Source organism: Ambystoma mexicanum, chromosome 5p (genome assembly GCF_040938575.1).
Source record: "Ambystoma mexicanum isolate Mex_15411 chromosome 5p, UKY_AmexF1_1, whole genome shotgun sequence".
In the NCBI taxonomy this organism is placed as follows: Eukaryota; Metazoa; Chordata; class Amphibia; order Caudata; family Ambystomatidae; genus Ambystoma; species Ambystoma mexicanum.
In genome coordinates this window covers 1,098,512,262-1,098,532,513 of record NC_090930.1, presented here as the reverse complement: position 1 = coordinate 1,098,532,513, position 20,252 = coordinate 1,098,512,262, and the positions used below count along the sequence as shown (strand labels likewise).

Sequence of the window (20,252 nt, the reverse complement as noted above, 5' to 3'; positions counted from 1 at the left end):
GGAGCAAGATCTGCCCAAGACAAGTAGAAGTCACACAAGACATTGGTTGTTTGGTAACATTTTATTTATATTGTTTCCATGTTGGTTTGAATGTTTCTGTTGTTTAGTGTGAGGGTTAGTTTTGTGTGTGGTAGGATGTTTTCCCTTCGAACCTAGAAGGGAATCCCCTGGCAGAGTAGGTTTAGTTAGGGTTTGTTTTCTAATTTTGTTTAAAATAAAATGTCAAACCCTGAGAAAAGTAAACACAGTTGTGAGTCTCACTTTTACTGACCCCTCACAGGTCTGATTAAAAACATTGTCACGGACAGCTATCCTTTACTGAACATTTCCATACCCATGCAGGTCACAGGGGGCACCACAGTGTTTTCAAAGCAGGATATAAGAAAAGCATATCACCAAGTACCCCATCATAACGAATCTAAGGAGTTGACAGAGTTTATAACCCCTTTCAGAGTGTTCTAGTTTACATGTATGCCGTTTGGGTTGACCTCAAAAGCATCTGTTTTTCAACAGTTGATGGACAAAATAGTAAAAAGGGTCAAGAAAGTTGCGTACTTTCAGGACGATGTACTGGGGTTTGGCAATACTACTAGTGAACATGACTTCTCTCAAAGTTAAGCAGGGTGCGATTGTGCTTGAGGAAGGAAAAATGCTGTTTTGGTGTCCACATGGTGGAATACTTAGTACACCATATCTCAGGACGGCATAAGCCCTAAAGAGGATCTTGTGCAATTAATCAGAGAAGTGCTGGCGCCATAGGACTAAGGCCAGCTTAAGTCGTTCATGTGTTTGTCGCAATAATATGCACAGGTTGTGATGAGCTTTTCCGGTAAAACAGAGTCCATGAAAATTTGCTGAAGAAAAGTGTGCCCTTTGTGTGGACAAACGACTGCCAGTCCTCATTTAACCGCATCAAGGATGATATAGTGAAAGGGTCTTGCATAAAACCATTTGACGACCTTCTGGAGACAAGTATAACAGTGAATTCCAGTGCATAGGCGTAGGAGCAAATCTCACGAAGCAGAAGGGGGAGAGCATCGTTGCCTATGCATTCAAAGCCCTTACGATGGCTGAATCAAACTACTCAGTAATAGAGAGATTCTTGCGTGGCGTGTGCAGCATTTCTGGTGCTACCTGTGTGGCAGGGCCTTTCGCCTCATCACAGACCTCAAGCCACTGATGAACATCTTCCAACCAGGATATCATAAGACTTCAATGCCCAGACTAGCTCGCCTACAGGCCATATTGCAGGAGCATTCCTATCAAGTGTGCCACATTCCAGGATGGATAAATAAGCAGCCAGATTGTCTGTCGCAACTTCCTGCACCAGGAGGGAAACTTGAGAACTTTTTGACAGAAGAGTGCATTGTAATATCGATACATGACCTCCGTGAAGGTGAAATACGAGACAATAATGGAGAAGAGATCAATGAGGAGACTAGGGGAATAAGGGAAGATACAGAAAGTGTAATGCAACAACCTCAAAGGAGCAGAACAGTTCCTGAGAAATTGAGTGACTATGAACTTTATGAACATTCCTGATCATGAGGAGATGTGTGGCGTGGGGCTCTGCTCCAGCTCTTGGATCAAGCTCCATGTAAACGGGGCATAAGTGGCAAGGCAAAAGAAGGAGACACACCAGGTGCCCACCAGAGTAAGGCGGGGAGCTTGGAGTGGAGAAAGGAGCGTGGAAGCCTGGCTCCTGATCCTCACCCTGTAGGGTGCTGTCTCCTCTGTTGAGGATACAAGAAATGAAAGCAGTATGATTTATATATAATTTGTAACAAGGCCAGAATAAAAGAAGACTGGTACAAACCCCTTACTGGTCCTATATCATTCCTGAAGGTGGGAGCAACAGAAGGTTGTGTGTGGGTGAAGCTGGGGCACCACAGTGCCTCATTTTCACCTGTCCCTCTTGCGACCTCCCGGTTCTTTCTTGCAACAACACCTACCTATTTCCCGTCTGCCACCTATTTTTGACCACCATTGTCTGTGCCTGCCTCCTTTTCTCTGTGTAAGCCTCTTGTTGTTTCTCACATAAACATTAGGAGATACCACCGTTTCTTTGTCACTGCAGCAGGGGGGTTATCCCTAGTCTCTTACACTTTAATCATAAAAAATCTCTCTGGACTGCTTATCTAGAATGAATCTCAGCATTGCATCATACCGATTAAGTTAATTCATATGTATTTAATATTCATTTGTTGAAAACGACATCTTCATTTAGTAAAACATGACCGTATCAATTTTTAGCTACAGAATACAAACGACAATTAGAAGATGTCACCTGCTATGAAAAACTAGACACGGATCCAACCAAGAGACTACAAAGTATGATCAAAATCAAAGCAGAGAAAGCCCTAGAAAGAGGCTGGCTCTGTAAACAAGAAGCACATATTCTTGTGAGCTAATTATCCAGAGTACCTATATTCTATACATTACCAAGAATACACAAAGACCTAAATAACCCCCGCAAGTAGACCCATAGTCTCCCGGATAACTCTGTACTTGAACCACTAACAAAATTTGCCAATGTGTACTTGAGACCACTTGTAACACAAATGAAGTCATATGTACAAGATGCCACAGCCATAATTAAAGAGGTTGAAGGCAGACCATATGACCCAGAAAAAGAGACTCTAGTCAATCTAGGCATTGTGTCTTGGTACACCATGATTCCCCAAGCCAACACTCTACAAGTGGTAGAAGAACTACTACATGTGAAACGCACCCCCAATGATACTCCCAATTAATTTATAATATGGTGCGGAGAGATGGCGCTAACAGAAAATTACTTTATGTTTCTAGACACCTGTTATAGACAAATCCATGCAACTGCAATGGGGACAACAGTGACACCAAGTATAGCAAATTTGTACGTGGAATAGACCAGAAAATATACAGACCTCAGCCCATTTAAAAATAAAATCAAAGTATGGAAAAGGTACATCGATGATATCCTGTTAACACGGGAAGGTACCGAAATGCCAGAAATCACTAACTTTGTAGAGTGGCTGAACAATCAGGATAGATGTTTACAATTTACGATGAATTACAACAACCTGCAGATAGTTTACTTGAATATCACCATCTTCACAGACATTGAAAATAAAAAAATGGCTGTGAAACCCTACCACAAAAAAACAGATAAAAATGCACTCCTTAATTTTGAGAATTTCCATCCTAAATACACCCGAAAAAACCTCCCTGTCGGACAATGTTTGAGGCTTAAACAGAATAGTACGGCCACAACAGATTACGAAGCAGAAGCAAAGCTACTGAAAAATAAGAGGATACCCTAAACAACTCGTGAAAACTTTCTGTAAAAGATCCAAAAACAACAACAGAGAAGCTATTCTAGAATAGAACTGCAACAAAGTGAAAAAATCTGACAAAATGGTATTCGTAAGTACCTATTTAGAAAGGTCTAATGAGATTACTAAATCTATTAAAAAGAATTGGAAAATGCTGCAAGCAGGAAACACACCACTAGGACCTCCATTGCTAGCTTTCAAAAAGAGTAAAACAAAAAAAAGAAGATCAGATAATGGGAAATGATATCCGCCTCAAAATACTAAAACAACCAAAACTCACAGCGATGTGGGGGATGGAAACCGTCAGAGGCCATGTCCCATGTGGAAAATGCAAATGCTGTGCCACCACAGAAAGAACCAAGTAGGTGGACATACGACTGAAGACAAAATGGAACCAAATATCATTAATGATTTGCAATGATAGTGTATGCAATATGGTGCCCCTGTACATTGTTGTACATAGGGAAGACAATAAAAAAAATCAAAACACGGATCAGTGAACACAAGAGCTGCATCCGAAACAAAGTAAAATAAGCGCTGATGGTAGACCATTTCCTAAGATTAGGACATCATTGTGAAGAAATAAAAATGGACTGTGCTTTATAAAATAGCCAGAAGTAAAGACACCAATAAACCAAATATAGATAAACAACATTTACTAAAGAAAGAACAAGAACTGATCTTCCTTACAAAATGTGACCAGATCGAGATGAATGAAAATACTGAATGAATATAAAATTATAATTAACAGAGCCATTGTGGAGTCAGAAATAAGGATCAATTTTGAATAATAGGGTGAAAAACCACAAAGAACTCTTGGGGTTCTACCTTGGAAGAGTGTACCAATATACTTATCGAGACTATCAGAATTCTAATGCAGAATAAGGTGTAATTGTATGATGTCACATATTTGATTAGACAACACCAGAGTATGTAACTGCTAACCTGAAATTACACGTACATGTATTATAATTATATACACATAGCTGTAAGAGGAACATACAAGTCTACATAAGAAAAGGCACAACCGATGCGGTCGAGGTTACGGGGGAATTAGCACAGACACCTACAGGAGAGGACAGAAATTGTAAGATAAAAATAACTTCCCACTACAGATTAGTCATGCCGGGGTATTTTGAGATATACTGCACACCTTCCCTAAACAAAATAGACAGGCACTGGTATAAGATAAGATGAAATAGTGGTAGTATCGATCACACACTACTGGGAACATTGAAGCATACATAATAGCTAATAGTATGACGGTACAAATAAGACAAATAAAACAGACATCTAGAGAACTGTTGGGTAATACAGAGTTTCCTCCTCCCTCCACACATATATGGCCTGAATACACCATAGAGGATATACATTATGACAGCTCCCGAAGTAATTCTAAATTTGGGATGTAGACTGGCCTAGAGCATGCATATAAAAACAACAGATATATAACCATGGAACTAAAACATAGCTTACAGTATGAAGAGACACACATATATCTACTGTTATATAGTATACACAAGACGTCCTCTCAAATATGGCGCCCGAATTATAAGGGGAAAGAGGGGATCGATTCCCCAGACCATGTGACGAACTTGCCGAGTGCAATGGAGAATAACCATAGCAACCCGGTACGTGGCAAGAATTACAAACAGAAAGCTGGTGCCCATAGACATGACAGAGATAGGATTAGCTCCCAGAAGAAACAAGTAAGTACCAGCAACAGATGCACACTCTTATTCAGAGTGTTCCCATATTACAACTCGAGTAGCTTAATACGCCGATTTGTCCTTGACAGGGGGGAAGTTGGTACAGCAGCCTAGAAATACACCCAGCAGCCAGCACGTACTTCAATGCACAGTGCAATGAGAATGGACAGGATACATAATAACAAGCCCATCTCCTACGAGTAAGTCGGAATACGAACAAGTTATCTTGTAGAATACCCCCGGGTTTGAATGCTTACAAAATAGTGATGTTAATAATTTTCCCTAACAGACGATGACAACACCTCAGTGAATATTTTGAACAAGACGAGCACGTCATTTTCCCAAAAAATTCTGTAAGTACACTGATATGGAGCTTAAATAAGAAAGATACCAAATTAGACTATCCAGCTAGTGTTAGCCTTTTCATATTATCTACCTACAGAGAGTCACCAAGGGCAAGAAGCTGATCGCCAAGTCGAATTGCAGAACCAATTTATATGGAAGCACAAGCCCAGATGCAACCACAGTCAGGCTAAGCCTAACTATAAGAAGGAGCAATATAATAGATTGCAAGGAGGTTTCTCCTATATCTAGAGAGTCCATAAAACCTTGTAAATGGGCAAGAGAATATACGGCTCCCATCAGCATAGAATAGTAGCCTGAAATAATACGAAAAAAAAGGTTGCAGGGCATCCCAGGTATCATAACTCCTTTGCAAGTGGTCAGCCCCTGAAGAATTTCTGCAGACAAAGGATGCCCATAAGGAATTAAACATGTCGGTCATTAGAATAGTCAGGAGATCTACTACAAGGTCTCAAAATGTATTGTAACGTTTACACAAGTAGAGGTTAATAGAATTGGAGCACTTTAGCACTAAGACACTTTACCAAGCACATAGCACTTCAGGATGGTGTCGTAATGGGTGGTTGTAATGTAAAGATGGAATTGTTATGTATTCTGTAGAAAAATCAATACCTGTCATGTTTAACTAAATGAAGATGTAATTTGTAACAAAAGAATGTTAAATAAATATGAATGAACTTAATTGGTATGATGCAATGTTGAGATTCATTCTAGATAAGCAGTCGAAGGAGATTTGGTGTATGATTGATATATATTATAGCCTGTTGGTTTCCCCTTCATTCTTCTTTATCCGTACTTGACCTTTTTGGGCCCCAGTTCGCTGCACCACTCCTCCTTTGGATGTCTGACCCCACCATGTGTGTCCTTATCCCCATGTGCTTCATTTCCCCTGTTTTCATTCTCTATTGTGTGCACCTTGTGCACTTTATTGCACACCGGTGTCACACAGGTCTGGTACACACACACTCTTCTTCACCCTTGCATCCACACTTGGCTCTTAAACCCATGCACACACACTCTTGCATAGTTCACCACACCATCAAACGCACCCTCTCTCGCACCTCACCAACACCCATTCTTCTTATGCCCCCCCATTTCTCTTGCCACGTCACCTTCCACTTTTTTGCCCCACCACTTTTTTTGGCCCAAGTTGCTCATACCTCTCCCCCTTGCTAATCTTTCCCACTCCATGTGCGTCTGATATCCTTATGCTTCCTACCACCCCCGTCCCTTCCTCTCGTCACTCTACCTCTCTTATTTTAGCTCCCTTGCCCATCCCTCTCCACATCTTGCCAGTCTGACCTTCTGTGTGCCACCTGCCACCGATCCCTCTTGTTGCCCCACATGCTCCTTTTTGTCACCTGCCTTTTTTGGCCCCTGTTTGTTACCTGAGCCTTTCCCCTGGCGAACCCAACAATCCCATTGGCTTGCTTTTCCCTCCATGTCTCATTGCTGTCACACCACCCTTGTATACACAACCTACTCGCACACCCTTGCACACACTCCTACTCTCCCTGATACCATATCAACCACACATCTCTCATCACAACCAATCACAAATCACCACCAAATCACAAATCACAACCTGTGCCTTGGGACAGTGGCCTTGATAAAGAACCTCTTTCATTTTTAGGATGGAGTCAGGTTGCGATGGAGAACGCCAAGCTGGCCTGGCTAGCAGACTGGCCTACAGAAGATAGCACATGACTCCTTCTGCCCCAGCCCCAATGGCCCTCGAGCTACTGGCCGACCTGTACAGTGTGGCATATGAGTGAGGCTGGTCCAGTCATGAATGACCCAGAATAGACATGGACCATGACACACATGTTTTGTCTTTTTCTGTTCAAGTAATTAAATTACAATTGCAAAACCTGAAGGAGATTTTTGAGGCAAACATTACTTTAAATTCTGGCACTTGTAGAGTTCCATTTAGCATGAAGGGAAAACCAAAGAAACAATCTTGCTCTTATTATGGTTACCCTGTTTATTTCACGTATTCTTGTTCTTGTGGGTCCTTAAGTCTTGAAAGTACAGTTGCAAAACCCAGAATAGATTTTTAGACAGACATTAAAAATAAGTGTGGCATAGCCGATGCTGTTGAGACCGCAAGATAATTTAAGTGTATATATGCAGGGCCCTTATTCCAATGTGGTTGGTGGATCCTGCTTGAAATGCCTTGAACAAATTGATATATGATCGATGAAAATGCATAATACAATTTCTAGACTATACAACAACATTGTGTTCAGTGGTGATTCTTACCTAATATCCATGCAAAATAATACTTTGGCTTGCATGCCTGAGAAGCAATGTAGAGGTAAACGAAGCGCGACAGAATGGGTGCTTCATTGATGAAAGTGTCATCCACTATGTATGAAAGTGGAAAGGCCTTGCTGAGGGTTAAGAAAATAATTAAGCAGACCACAGTGAGGCACAGCTTATGTATCACAGCTCCCTGAAAAGAAACAAAAAGAACACCAATCACGCATGCAATCAGTCATGACAGTATGTATATATGTATGCTTTGATACGGAATACAAACACATGGTTGCAAGCATAAACGTAGATCATGATGAAACAGGAAAAGTACATGGTCGCCCATTATTGGGGTGTTTGTGTGGGTCTATTGAGTTAGTGGCATGATGATTTGGGTAGGAATGCATGTGTGGTTGTGAGTATTGAGTCAATAGATGCCTGAACATGTGAGTGGTGGAAGAGCAAGATAATGGATGAGTTAGTCAGGGAGGATGGATGAGTGAGTGAGTGAGTGAGTGAGTGAGTGAGTGAGTGAGTGAGTGAGTGAGTGAGTGAGTGAGTGAGTGAGTGAGTGAGTGAGTGAGTTAATTGTCAAGTGTGGGAGTGCGGGTGAACAGGTGGGCGGAGTGATGGGTTGACAAGTGCATGGCTAGAGCGGCAGGTGAATGACTGGATGGATGGGTGATGGTTGCACTACTAGATACGTGTGTGGGTGAGAGGATTCGAGAGCTGGAGAATGGGTGAGTTTGTTGGTAAGATGGTGGATGAACAGTTAGGTGGGAGGAGGTGGATGGGAGCAGTGTATGTGTGAGTGCATGTGTATATATGTTGTGTTGATGGGTGAGTGGATGGATTGAGGGAAGCAGATATTTATCTACTGAAAATTAGTGAAGTGCAAATGTCTAATAGGTCCAAATGAATTAAAAGACCATATATATATATCTATATATAGATATATATATATATATATTCAGTAAAAAAAACATTGTTAAAGGGACGTTATGGTCAAGTTGCGCTACTAAAAACCTATGAAATTCAGTGAAAAAACTTTGTTAAAGGGACGTTATGGTTCCAAGTAAAACCGAAAAAAACCCTGAAATTCGCCAGTTATGGTAAGCTAAGCAACCATAACTCGCGCCACCACCGTGCACTGCTAAGACTAACACCCAGGATATCAAAGATGACATCACAAATGTCATTGATGACATCACTGTAGGCGCGCTGTAGGCGTGCGCAAAGTTTTTTCCCATTGTGTCTATGGGAAAAAACAAAAGTTTTGGGACCCCCCCTATAACTTTGCCCCCCTGTACCAAACCTCTCCAAACTTTGCAAAAAGATTCAGAGTGGGCCATATACTTTTTTTTGCAAAGTTTGGTGAGGATTCGTCCAGAGGGAGCAAAAGTTATAAGCCACCCAAAAAATGCTCTTCCTATGGAAACACCAACTTAACCATAACTACATGGACGCTACCACGTCCATGTAATATTGAAAGCCAAAATGTTTTATTATCCACCATTTTTTCTGTATTCATGTTCATCCTGTTGCCATTACCATCATCCATCAAGCAATATATATATATATATATATATATATATATATATATATATATATATATATATATATATTCAGTGAAAAAACTGTGTTAAAAGGGACGTTATGGTTAAGTTGTGCTACTAAAAACCTATCAAATTCAGTAAAAAAACTTTGTTATAGGGACGTTATGGTTCAAAGTAAAACCGAAAACCCCCTGAAATTCGGCAGTTATGGTAAGATAAGCAACCATAGCTCGCGCCACGGTGCACTGCTAACACTAACACCCAGGACATCAAAGATGACATCACACATGTCATTGATTACATCACTGATGACATCACATGGCTGGCTCTCCCTTTTTTTCCTTTACTAACATATCTAAGCCACATAGTTTTCTTCAGTAACAGTCAGGAAGTAAAAATTGAAAAGGTACTATATTTGTAGAATTATGGTCAAGTCATATCATATGAAACATATATATAGCGGAAGACACAGGCTTGAAAGAGCGCAATCCTTTCTGTGCATGAAGATAATCATTAGAGTTATCAGAACTTTCTCATAGTTTTATTTTTATTACTATACCTTCCCTGTATATGCTCATATTTGTATACATTGTACTCACACTCCTTTCCTTAGGGTTCACTGACATCATGTGATACACATACATACAGTAAGTAGCAGCTTTGAAACAGAGCAATCATTTCTCTGCATAAAGATAATCAGTTAGGTTATGAACTCTTTCTGCTACTACTTCTGCTTTTTTGCTTACTTCTCTGTCCCTGTATATACTCATATGTGTATGTGTTGTTGTCTCTTTGTGTTCTGTCTGTAATAATGTAATTATGTATTAAGTGGGTTTTATTAGCTACTTATTACATGTTTCACAGTACGCAAAACTCTAATAAGAAAGCAGTTATCATTTCATTATTCTACATGGCAAGATTATGAATATTGCACCTTCATCATGTATACTGCACACACTGCCTAAGTTTCTGCATGAGTTGCTTAGTATACTGGATAGAACTTCATAATAGAATGCTATTTATATCAATGCATTGCTTAATGCACTAATTAGCTCATGATATTTATTCAAATGATCCTTGACACATTTTGGTCAACATTATAAGAATCCCTTCTACAGAGTTTTCATGAAAAGTAAATGCACATGTGATGTCATCAGTGATGCCATCAATGACATTTGTGATGTCATCTTTGATGTCCTGGGTGTTAGTGTTACCATAACTGCCGAATTTCAGTGGTTTTTCGGTTTTACTTTGAACCATAACGTCCCTTTAACAAAGTTTTTTACTGAATTTCATAGGTTTTTAGTAGCACAACTTAAGCATAACGTCCCTTTTAACAGTTATTTCAGTGAATTTCATATGTTTTTAGTAGCACAACTTAACCATAATATCCCTGACTTTATATACATGTCACATAGAACATACTGAACCCCTAGCTAGTGATTTCGATGTCCGTGGACTACCGCCATGTCCGCGAACATATTGAAAATCTGAGCGTGGTGAATGTGAATTTAAATAGTGGGCCCCATTTCCCCTTTGAGGTTGGCTCTGAAAAGAGACGTTTCTTTGGGGGTTTTTTGCAGATGCTTGACAGACACCTGTTATTTTGTATTTTTGTTTTCTTACTTTACTCCTAAAATCTTCACATAACCTTCTTCAAAGCAACCCTTACATTCTAAAACAGAATGGCATTTCCCATAAAAGATAAGAAAATGCCATCTTCTTTAAAATAAACAGCATTACTGGAATCAATATAACCATTATTACAGAAGAACATACCAGCTCTAAGCATGAAGGCACACATGCCTCGATTGATTACACACCTAGCATTGTTTTGCTAAGGACAAAAAACTGAACTATTGTCACATATTGCCCTAGGTACTAATCCAGAAAAAATTACTTTGGCATTTGGAAAGGATGTTCATTACTGCTTGAACCAAGTGTTCCAAATCTGCCAACAAAGTAGGGACACTGACATAGCCCAAACGGAAAGCACCATAGTGCAAAACTACCACATGGGGACTGTTGATCCTGGGTTGTAGGTCATTTGGTCGAAAACCAAATGATCGAATGCCATTTGATCTAGAGTCAAATGGTCGAAAAAATGGTCGATTTTTTTTTTTACATTTTTTTTACCAAACAAAACTAAAAAAATATATAAATAAATAAAAAAATTCAACCATTTGACTTTCGATCAAATGGTCATTCGATCTTTTATTTTCGACCATTTGACCGTACACCTTGATCCTGCCCATATCTTCACAAACGTGTACAATTCCCTGTACATTGCAATCAGGCACAGTGCTCCACACGACCTCCACTCCTTTAACATCAAAATTCTTTGCAACATGCCTGCATTGAGCATACTGTTGTAAACAATGCACAAACATATCTCCGAGCACCAACACCCTGACTTTCTCCACTTCTGCCATCTTCACTACACACAGTCTCTTTGAACACAAATCCACAACCTCAACATCTGATTGGCTGATCCCTACAGTCTTCTTTCCATGCTGGATTTGCTGTAAAACCCCAGATGTAGCACGCCCTGTCCGCAGACCGCATTACTCTTAGACAGCCCTTCTACCATTTCCACTTCATTCTCTGTGCCATTCCCTCATTGGATACAGCTAAGCAGGCACACAATATGGAGAACGTCCTCAGAACACCCCCATTTTGTTTATTTTCGAACATTTCAGAACACCGCGAGTGTTCTTAGAACACATTCAACTTTCCAGCGAACAATACGGACAATGTCCTCAGAACATCCCCATTTTCTTTATGTACGAACATTTCAGGACACCGCAAGTGTTCTTAGAACACTTTCAGCTTGACAACGAACAATACAGACAAGGTCTTGAGGACACCCCCTGCGAACATTCCAGGACCCCACGAGTCTTCTTAGAACACTTTCAACTTGGCACCGAATCCATTCTGTTTATTTACAAACATTTCAGAACAGCTGTGTTGTCCGCAGAATTGAACACAACAAAAGTGTCTAGCACATAAAAAAAAACAGAACATTGAACCTATCTCATACTCCCCCGCCCTCCCCAAACACTAAATACAATTTTTAATCCATGTTTCACTGCTCTGTCCGCGGTCGTCCGCGAATGCAAGATGGCGGGCGCCACAGAAAATCTGACGCGATTCACGCACCACGCCGTCCAATCAGTGAACACGTCAGATGTCCGCGGACATCGCGCAAGCTGCTCGGCCAATCAGGGCACTGTCCGCGGAGCGAACCGGGAAGTCCGTCCGCAAAGCGAACCGAGATATCACACATTTTTTTGCCTTACATTTTGGTCATTTTAAAAAAAACTACTGGACGGATTTACACCAAATTTACAAAAGCACGCTTTCGGGACCAAGCCCCCGCTCCTGCCACAAATTTGGTGTAAATCCGTCCAGCGGTTTGGGCTGTAGGCATGCGCAAAGTTTTTTCCCATTATGTCTATGGGAAAAACAAAAGTTTTGGGACCCCCCTTTAACTTTGCCCCCCCTGGACCAAACCTCTCCAAACGTTGCAAACAAATTCAGCGTGGGCCATATACTTTTTTTGCAAAGTTTGGTGAGGATTCGTACAGAGGGAGCGAAGTTATAAGCCACCCATAAAATGCTCTTCCTATGGAAACACCAACTTAACCATAACTACATGGACGCCAGCGCGTCCATGTAATATATAAACAGATTAGGCTGTCTGTACAAAATGTATTCACTTTCCCCACTAGATGGCAGCGTCACAGAACATAGAAACAAGTAGATGATAGCATGGTTGAAAGAAGAAGCAGACAAGGCACGAGAACTGCTAGACTGGTGCATGTCACACCAGGATAGCTATATTAAGCTATATTTCAAGAACACTGTCTCAAGATATTAGTGGGATAACATTAGCAATATCACATGAACATATTAGCAACTGTTACCATAGTTCTTGTACTGAGGTACCAGTTCCTAATGTATCCTATAAATATACAGATTCTTAGAAATTACACTACAAGATGCACAATACTAGGAATGCTCAGTTCGGGAACGTTTAGTGACTAGTGTGCGCCTAGAGTTAGTGCCAGATTCCTATTTACAAGTAGATTCATTAACTTAAGAGATGCAGAGCACTAATGATATTTACTCATGCAGCCAATGCCCCAATGAAGACCTAACAGGAAACCTGTGCTTTAAGAGTGAAGATGTCTGTATGCTGCTTTTATCGCCTGAGCTCTGCAGATACTGTAGAGTCTTTACATGCAAGCAGTGGTGAACTTGGACGCGGCTGGCTTAGCTGGATGTGTCACTTAAGATGTGTAGTCTCAAACATAGTTTCAATGTGAAAGAGTTGGCACTTGACCATTCAAGGCATGTAGTTGTGGTCTTGTCTTTAATCTAGTCCACTGTCCTTTGCCATCCTGTGGATGTCTGGTCATGAGGTAGTGGTTTGGCTACCCTCTAATACATCACCCGCTGAGTGGAATTTGATGTTTTTTGGTCTTTGGGGTCTTCTGGAATGTTGGGACTTGAAATTGTGGGGCTGCTACAGCAAGTTCTTTTCAGATAGCCATGCTATTTTATATAGTATCTCCAAAAGGGCACCTTGGATGCATTTATGACTTTTTTGAAATTTTTTTTTTTTTAACATATTGAATCCTTGTGTGAAAGATATTAAAACCTCTAAAATGTATGATTGTATTTTATTGCTTGACCGATTTTGATTTTTTTAAATAAAATATTTATCATGTATATTAATTTATTAGCAAAAAGTATCCGTCCTCTGCACAAGTTCTGTATACAGACATGATAACACTGTCATCAATTGTTGAAAATCAATGATGCTGTAGGTCGCTGTTCCGAGTCACTTATCACTTGATGTGCTTTGCACTCTGAAGTAAACTGCACTGAGAATGGGCGTGTGTGGCTGGCTGACATACCCCGGAGCAGACGTGGTGGCGAGATTTGGCTTGCTGCAGCATACTGTGACTTTCTGTGCGCTCTCCCCACCTGTCAAATCTGCAAATATCTCAAACGGTGCATCCTAGGGTCTTGAAACATGGTTTTCGAGGTCCCATGAGGAACATTGATTATTTTTCCTTGCCTCGAGACGCTTAAAAAGAGCTTTGCCTGGTCCTTCTATGACCACATTGATGTTTCGCTGATTTCAGGCAACCGTCTCATGTGTGAAGGGGCTGATATCCAGGGAAAGGGATGGAGTGTCCAAGGTCATGTAGCTAGATGTCCAGAGGTTCCAGTTTATTTGTATAGCACCTATACACAAGGTGTTTCAAAGCGCTTCATGGCAAGGCGAGGGAACAAGGGAAAAATACAAACAGTGAACATTCATACATGACCTTGAACATTTAAGAATGTGAAATTAAATATCGTACTCGGCCTGCTGACGTTTCAGATAGTGCAAGAGCTTAGACACAGAAAGGAAGGAAGGAGGTGGGCGGGAAGGGAATGGGAACAGACAGGCAACTAACGGCATTTCTGATAGAGCCCGAAGATTACTAGAGCAGAGGGTGAGGGGGAGGAGAAGGAAGGAGATGGACAAAACAAGGGACTATCTTACTTGGCCTGGTGACATTTCAGATAGTGCTGGAGAAGGAGGGGGAGAAAGAGAAACAAGAGGGACAGGGAGGAGACAAACAATGTAGCTATCAGACTATGTCCAAGGACGATTCTTATAGAGTAAGTGCATAGAGTAAGAAAGGGAGGGGGAGAAGGAAGAAGGGAGAAAGGAGAGAACAAGAGTAAGCAATGAAAAGAGTGGAGAAGCAAGAGGGGAGAGACAATACAGTTGCAGGAGAAGGTAATACACAGTGTTGCAGGGAAAAAGCAGATGCAAGACAGGATTCAGGCAGAAGATGGGCACAGCATGATACAGGATCACCGTGAGTACACGATGCAGAGGAAGTCTGGCATGAGAATAGAGACGGGAGAAGCACCAAGGGTCAAACGAGTCCATAAAGTCCAAGTCAAGCATTTGCAACAACACAGTGATGGTAGAGCAATAGTGTATCAAGACAACTACTGGACTGGAATGATGAAGGGGGCAGAGGGAGAGGGCTAAGGGGAATGGGAGGTAGGATAGACAGGAATAAGCAAGGCAGGAAACACATGCATACAAGGGGGGGTGGCAAGGAAAGGACATACAACACCACATGCAACCATGGGGGGCAAGGGAACGGCAGACAACACCACAGGCAACCATGGGGGGGGGGGGCAAGGGAACTTCAGACAACACAACAGGCAATCATGGGGTGGGGCAAGGGAACGGCAGACAACACCAGAGGCAACCATGGGGGGGCAAGGGAAAGGGGTAGTGTTTAGGTAGCGGACAGGGAGCAGAGAGGGGGCTTCGTCATAGGCCTAAGTCATCAGGGCCGGCTCCTGCCTTCCGGTTGCTGTGATTGGCCTATCTAGGCCAAGGCAACCAATTGGAAGGGAAGTCAGGCCAGACAAAGGAAGAAGCAAGCCTGAAACATTGCGATGCGGCCATCTTGAAACGCCAAACCGCATGGGTGAACAACTATGCAAAATGTGGTCCAGATTGGAACACTCAGTGATTCAGTCACTTGTTGGGCTCTGAGGATTCCCTTGCAATGTTGTTAAGTAACCATATTTTTATTCCACAGGAAACCTGGATAAGATCTAACTTACTTTTTTTTATGGTTTATACAAACCTTTAAAATATTTCACAGTTATTTACATCAAAGGATACAGAGTCTACGGCTCTATTAAATCTTTCATCAGTCATACTACTTACAACACAATTTAAGGTTTCTAAATAACAATCAATTTTTTGTTAAATCTCTTAATTATATCTTCCAAAAAGAGCGTTAGAGCAATTGTTTATTTTCTTTTTTAGTCTTCAAAGCACAGTGCCCACAGCTTATCTGCGCTCAGTGTATGATGTTCAGCTAGTATTTTACCTAGCTGTTTCGTTCTTTCTTCTTGCAGTGCAGTGCAGAATAAGGTCAAATGTTTTAGGGATTCCACTTGTGTATTACATAAGCAACATTTGTTGTCTTTGATCATACTCTTGTCCCAATATGCTATTACTTCTCTGGTTTTAAATGCATTCAAGTGAAATTTCCAAAATAGGTCTCTCTGACGTTGGTCCGGAAGTTTTACCAGATACTTCTGAATCTCATTGAGTTTTTTTGCTTCCGGAGGAGCCCAAAGCACCAGTTTTTGTTAGAGTCTCAGCTCCCTGGTTTCATACTAGTCTTGTTGCCAAAGTTTTTTTCTTGGCTTTGTCAGGATTAGAGTGAAGCGTTTCCATGTTTAGGTTATAGTGCTCCATCACTTGCTCACAGCGTGATGACCACTGTACCAGCATGTTGCACTTATCTGTGCCGTCTGGGTGCTGTAGTATCTCAAATTGAGGATGTGTCGGCTTGATGGTTATTTTACAGTAGAGCGCCAACATATTCCAAGAGACTCTAGAAATTATGGATGTCAGATTTAGTTTGCGTCTTATACACACCGTTGGGATCCCTTTAGGCAACCACAGCACCCTCGACCACAAAATATTTTCCTGTGTGTTCCAGATTGTGTCCAGGCACCCCAAAGCACAATCTGCACCATGCAGCAATGCTGGCACTGCCTTTTGTTTGTAAAACCGTGCAGCTGGCAGCAGTGAAAATTTTCCATATTTTTTCTGTTGGGATCCTGCCTGCACGGCTAGTTTGCAGCATTTGGCTTTAATGGTTGTAACCCGGATTATGTAATTTCTACTAGAGCTGATTAACATTCCTAGGTATCTTGTGTTTATGACACTCTTCACCTTTTCCTTGCCTAAGTATCATTTGAATTTCTTTGCAGAAGATTTGTGTTTGGACAAGTGTTGCAAGGACAGAATTTCTGATTTCTTGATGTTAATACTTATCCCGGTCTTGACTACATACTGTTCAATTAAGTTTAGTTTACGCTGTAACCCTATCGGAGTAGAGTCTATCAAAACTAGGTCGTCGGCGTAAAGGATCCAACTTATTTCTTTGTCGCCGATTTTCGGGTTGAATCAGGCAATGTTATCGAAGTCATCCCGTATGTCGGAAAAGTTTGAATACGATGGCAGCCAGCGGACATCCTTGTTTTACCCCACAATAGGTTTTAATTGGATTGGACAGTGTACCTCTACGATCCAATCTGATTTGTATGTTGGTGTTCGTATGTAGCTCTTTAATTGCCAATAGTAGGCTGCTCGGACAATTTCACTTCCGCATCTTCTCCCATAATATCTCGTGGTTGATTCTGTCAAATGCGTGCAAGAGATTGATAAATGCGAGATAGACGCGTTTTCCGGCCCTTATAGCTTACATCTTCATGACGTTCAAGATGAGTAAGTTAAGCCCGCATCCTACCCCTTTCACAAATCCAGTTTGTCATATGTTAAACCGCTGGGTAGAATTAATCCACTCCAGCAGTTTCTGTTGTAACAATGTGGCATAGACCTTTCCCAGGACGTCCAGCAGTGCAATTGGCCTGTAGTATTTAGGGTTCGACCTGTTGCCCTTTTTAAATATTGGCACGATGATTGGGGACTTCCATGAGGCTGGAGATGCTTGTTCTCTGATAATCCTTGCAAATATCAATGCACATAGTTCAGCCCATTTTTCAAGATGTTGTTTGAGGGTATAGTTTGTCAAGCCGTCAGGGCCAGGTGCTCTAGAGGAGCTGGCTCGGTTGATGATGTTTAAGATTTCATTTTCATCAAATTTTAGGTCCCATTTATCAGTTGTTGCCTTGCATGATTCATCAGGGTTACCCTTCTTTGCGTAAAGCTTGGCGTAATGTTGCTCTCAAGCAGTTGCAGTTACCATGTTGACCTGCACAGCAGAATCAGGGCAGGATTAATTATAATCCTCCAGAACTCACAGGTATCTTTGTTAGCAAGTCTCTTTAGCATGGCCTCTGCATCTTGCTGTTTCAACTGAGATTTATGGGCTATCAGCCAGTTCTTATATTTTTGTTTGGCCGTAACTCGTTTGGACATTTCTAATTGTGCGCATTGTCTAACATCTTGTAGGAGTGCTCTTTTCCTATGTGCAAGTACAACATTGATCACATGTTTTGGTTTGAAAGTATGATTTCGCAGTCCTTGTGTACGCTCTGTGAATTGTTTTAGCGTATGCGAGTACTCCACATTGTTAACTTGAGTCCTGTACATGTCAACCAGGGATATTACTTCCAGTTCTCTTAGAGTTAGGCGTATCCTACTAGAATCGACCATGATTTCATGTCCTCCGCTGGTAACTTGCGTATTTCCCGCGTCCACTAGGTTTAGCGTGACAAGGTTGTGTTCGCTCTGAGGTGTATCCATAATTTGTATCTTCAGGGCACGTTTGGCCAGGTTGAAGGACTGAAAAAAAATAGTCTAGGACTGAACGCTGATGGTCTCTTTTCCAAGTGGGTTGTGCGGGTATGTCTCCATTGGTGTTCCCATTCATCAAGTGCAGTTCTCTAGATTCCATCTCTTCACACCATCTGGCAGATATTTCCTCCCTGCAATCTTTTTTTTTCCAGCCGTACAATGTGCATGGTCAACGCAGTTGGTGTTTAAGTCGCCACATAAGATGATGCTGGGTATATCGAGATTCTCATTCAGATCGTCAATAATCTGAGTTATATCATCTGTGAATGTTCAGGGATACGTCACCTGATGTTGCCAGTAAACCTTTATTAGATAGATTTGATTTAAGTCCCGTTTACTGTCTCCTTGCCGCACTAATTTGCTTATTTGGATGTATGGTCACTTGTTCCAAGATTCGGTTATGCAGAACCCAGATTCTTTCCTTACCATAGTCAGAAATCCTGCCATCGGTCTTCCCTTATACTTTTTTATGGCTGGCTTAATTGCTGCTTCAAAGTGGTCTACCAGGGAGCAGGCGTCTAACCAGGTTTCTTGGAGGCAGAGTACATCCAATTCATCGATACTGGTCCAAGCTGTAGTCAACAAGTGTGCAAATCCTCTGGTATTCCAGGTGCCAAGATCTAGTCTTGACCTTTGTAGGGGTACTCGGCATTAACTGGAGTTACTTCCCGCCAAGGCTGCAGCCAACCAGTTCAAATCTCTTGGTTCACTACCAGAATGCCCATCTTTAGTTTGCTTCAAGATTGCTTGAGTTAGTTATTTGTTGCCTTCCACTGCTTTTGTAATACGAGAGCCCATGTCTGCATCTGTACCAGTAAGTGAAGCCTTTGAATTTTCGACCACAGTTTGCATTTTCACATCCTCATTTACCAATACTGTAGTTTCATGCTTCTGTGCTGGTAAATGTTTAAACAAGCTTGTATGAGCAATCCCCAGACGTGTTTTGGGAGCAGGCTTTTGTTGTGATTCCTCTATTTTCATTTAGCTGATGTCAAAACCCAATGATAGTAGCAAAGGGACTGCATCTAACAGCATATTGCAGATTATTTTAGAGTGGTTATGGAGTTTTACTCTATCATTCTGCTGACCTTCAATAAATTCAACAGTTTTAATATCGCTAGACTCAATCGACCTCAGGGTGGACACGTGATGAAATAGACGCAGAGCGTTACCTCTGTTCAAAATTAGTTCTTCCTTTGTTCCAAGGATCCATTCCAGTAACATGAGATATTTAGCCAATTGCTTCGGAGCTGCAGTGTTCAGATGTCCTTTATATTTTATTTGAGTTGAGGCCTTGTTTGTTACCGTTTCCAGCTCCGCTTCTAAAGTCGGATCGTTGGTGCAAAAGACAGACTGGGGGTTTACAAATCCAATCTCTGATAAGCAATAATCCTTCCCGTTGTGTTTTGTAGGACATAAATTGACACATTCGTTGAACCCAGGTGCCTGAAGATCTAGGTAATATCCCCATTTTTCCTCCAGCATTACCAGGGCTGCGTTCACAAGCCTGGCTACATTGGCTGGTTGCGATTTTTGAGAGGACAGATCAGCCCTTTCATGATGACTGTTCAGTGCGCCCCAGCAATCTTCAAGAGTTATGTTGTTTCGATTTTCTTTTGAATGCAACAGTTTTAACTCAGCCGATGGTAGTTGCAGAAGTTTGACCATCACTAATTGTCTGCCATTT

General features: G+C 41.4%; 1 protein-coding gene across 1 annotated transcript in view; it reads right to left on the bottom strand.

Annotated features, from left to right (window-relative positions):
* MBOAT1 (membrane bound O-acyltransferase domain containing 1) overlaps positions 1 to 20,252 on the bottom strand; it is a 773,590-nt gene that overhangs the window by 201,439 nt on the left and 551,899 nt on the right. The window contains exon 8 of the mRNA XM_069613577.1: positions 7,649 to 7,841. Coding sequence (XP_069469678.1) covers positions 7,649 to 7,841 — 193 coding nt within the window. The remainder of the gene's footprint in view (positions 1 to 7,648; positions 7,842 to 20,252) is intronic.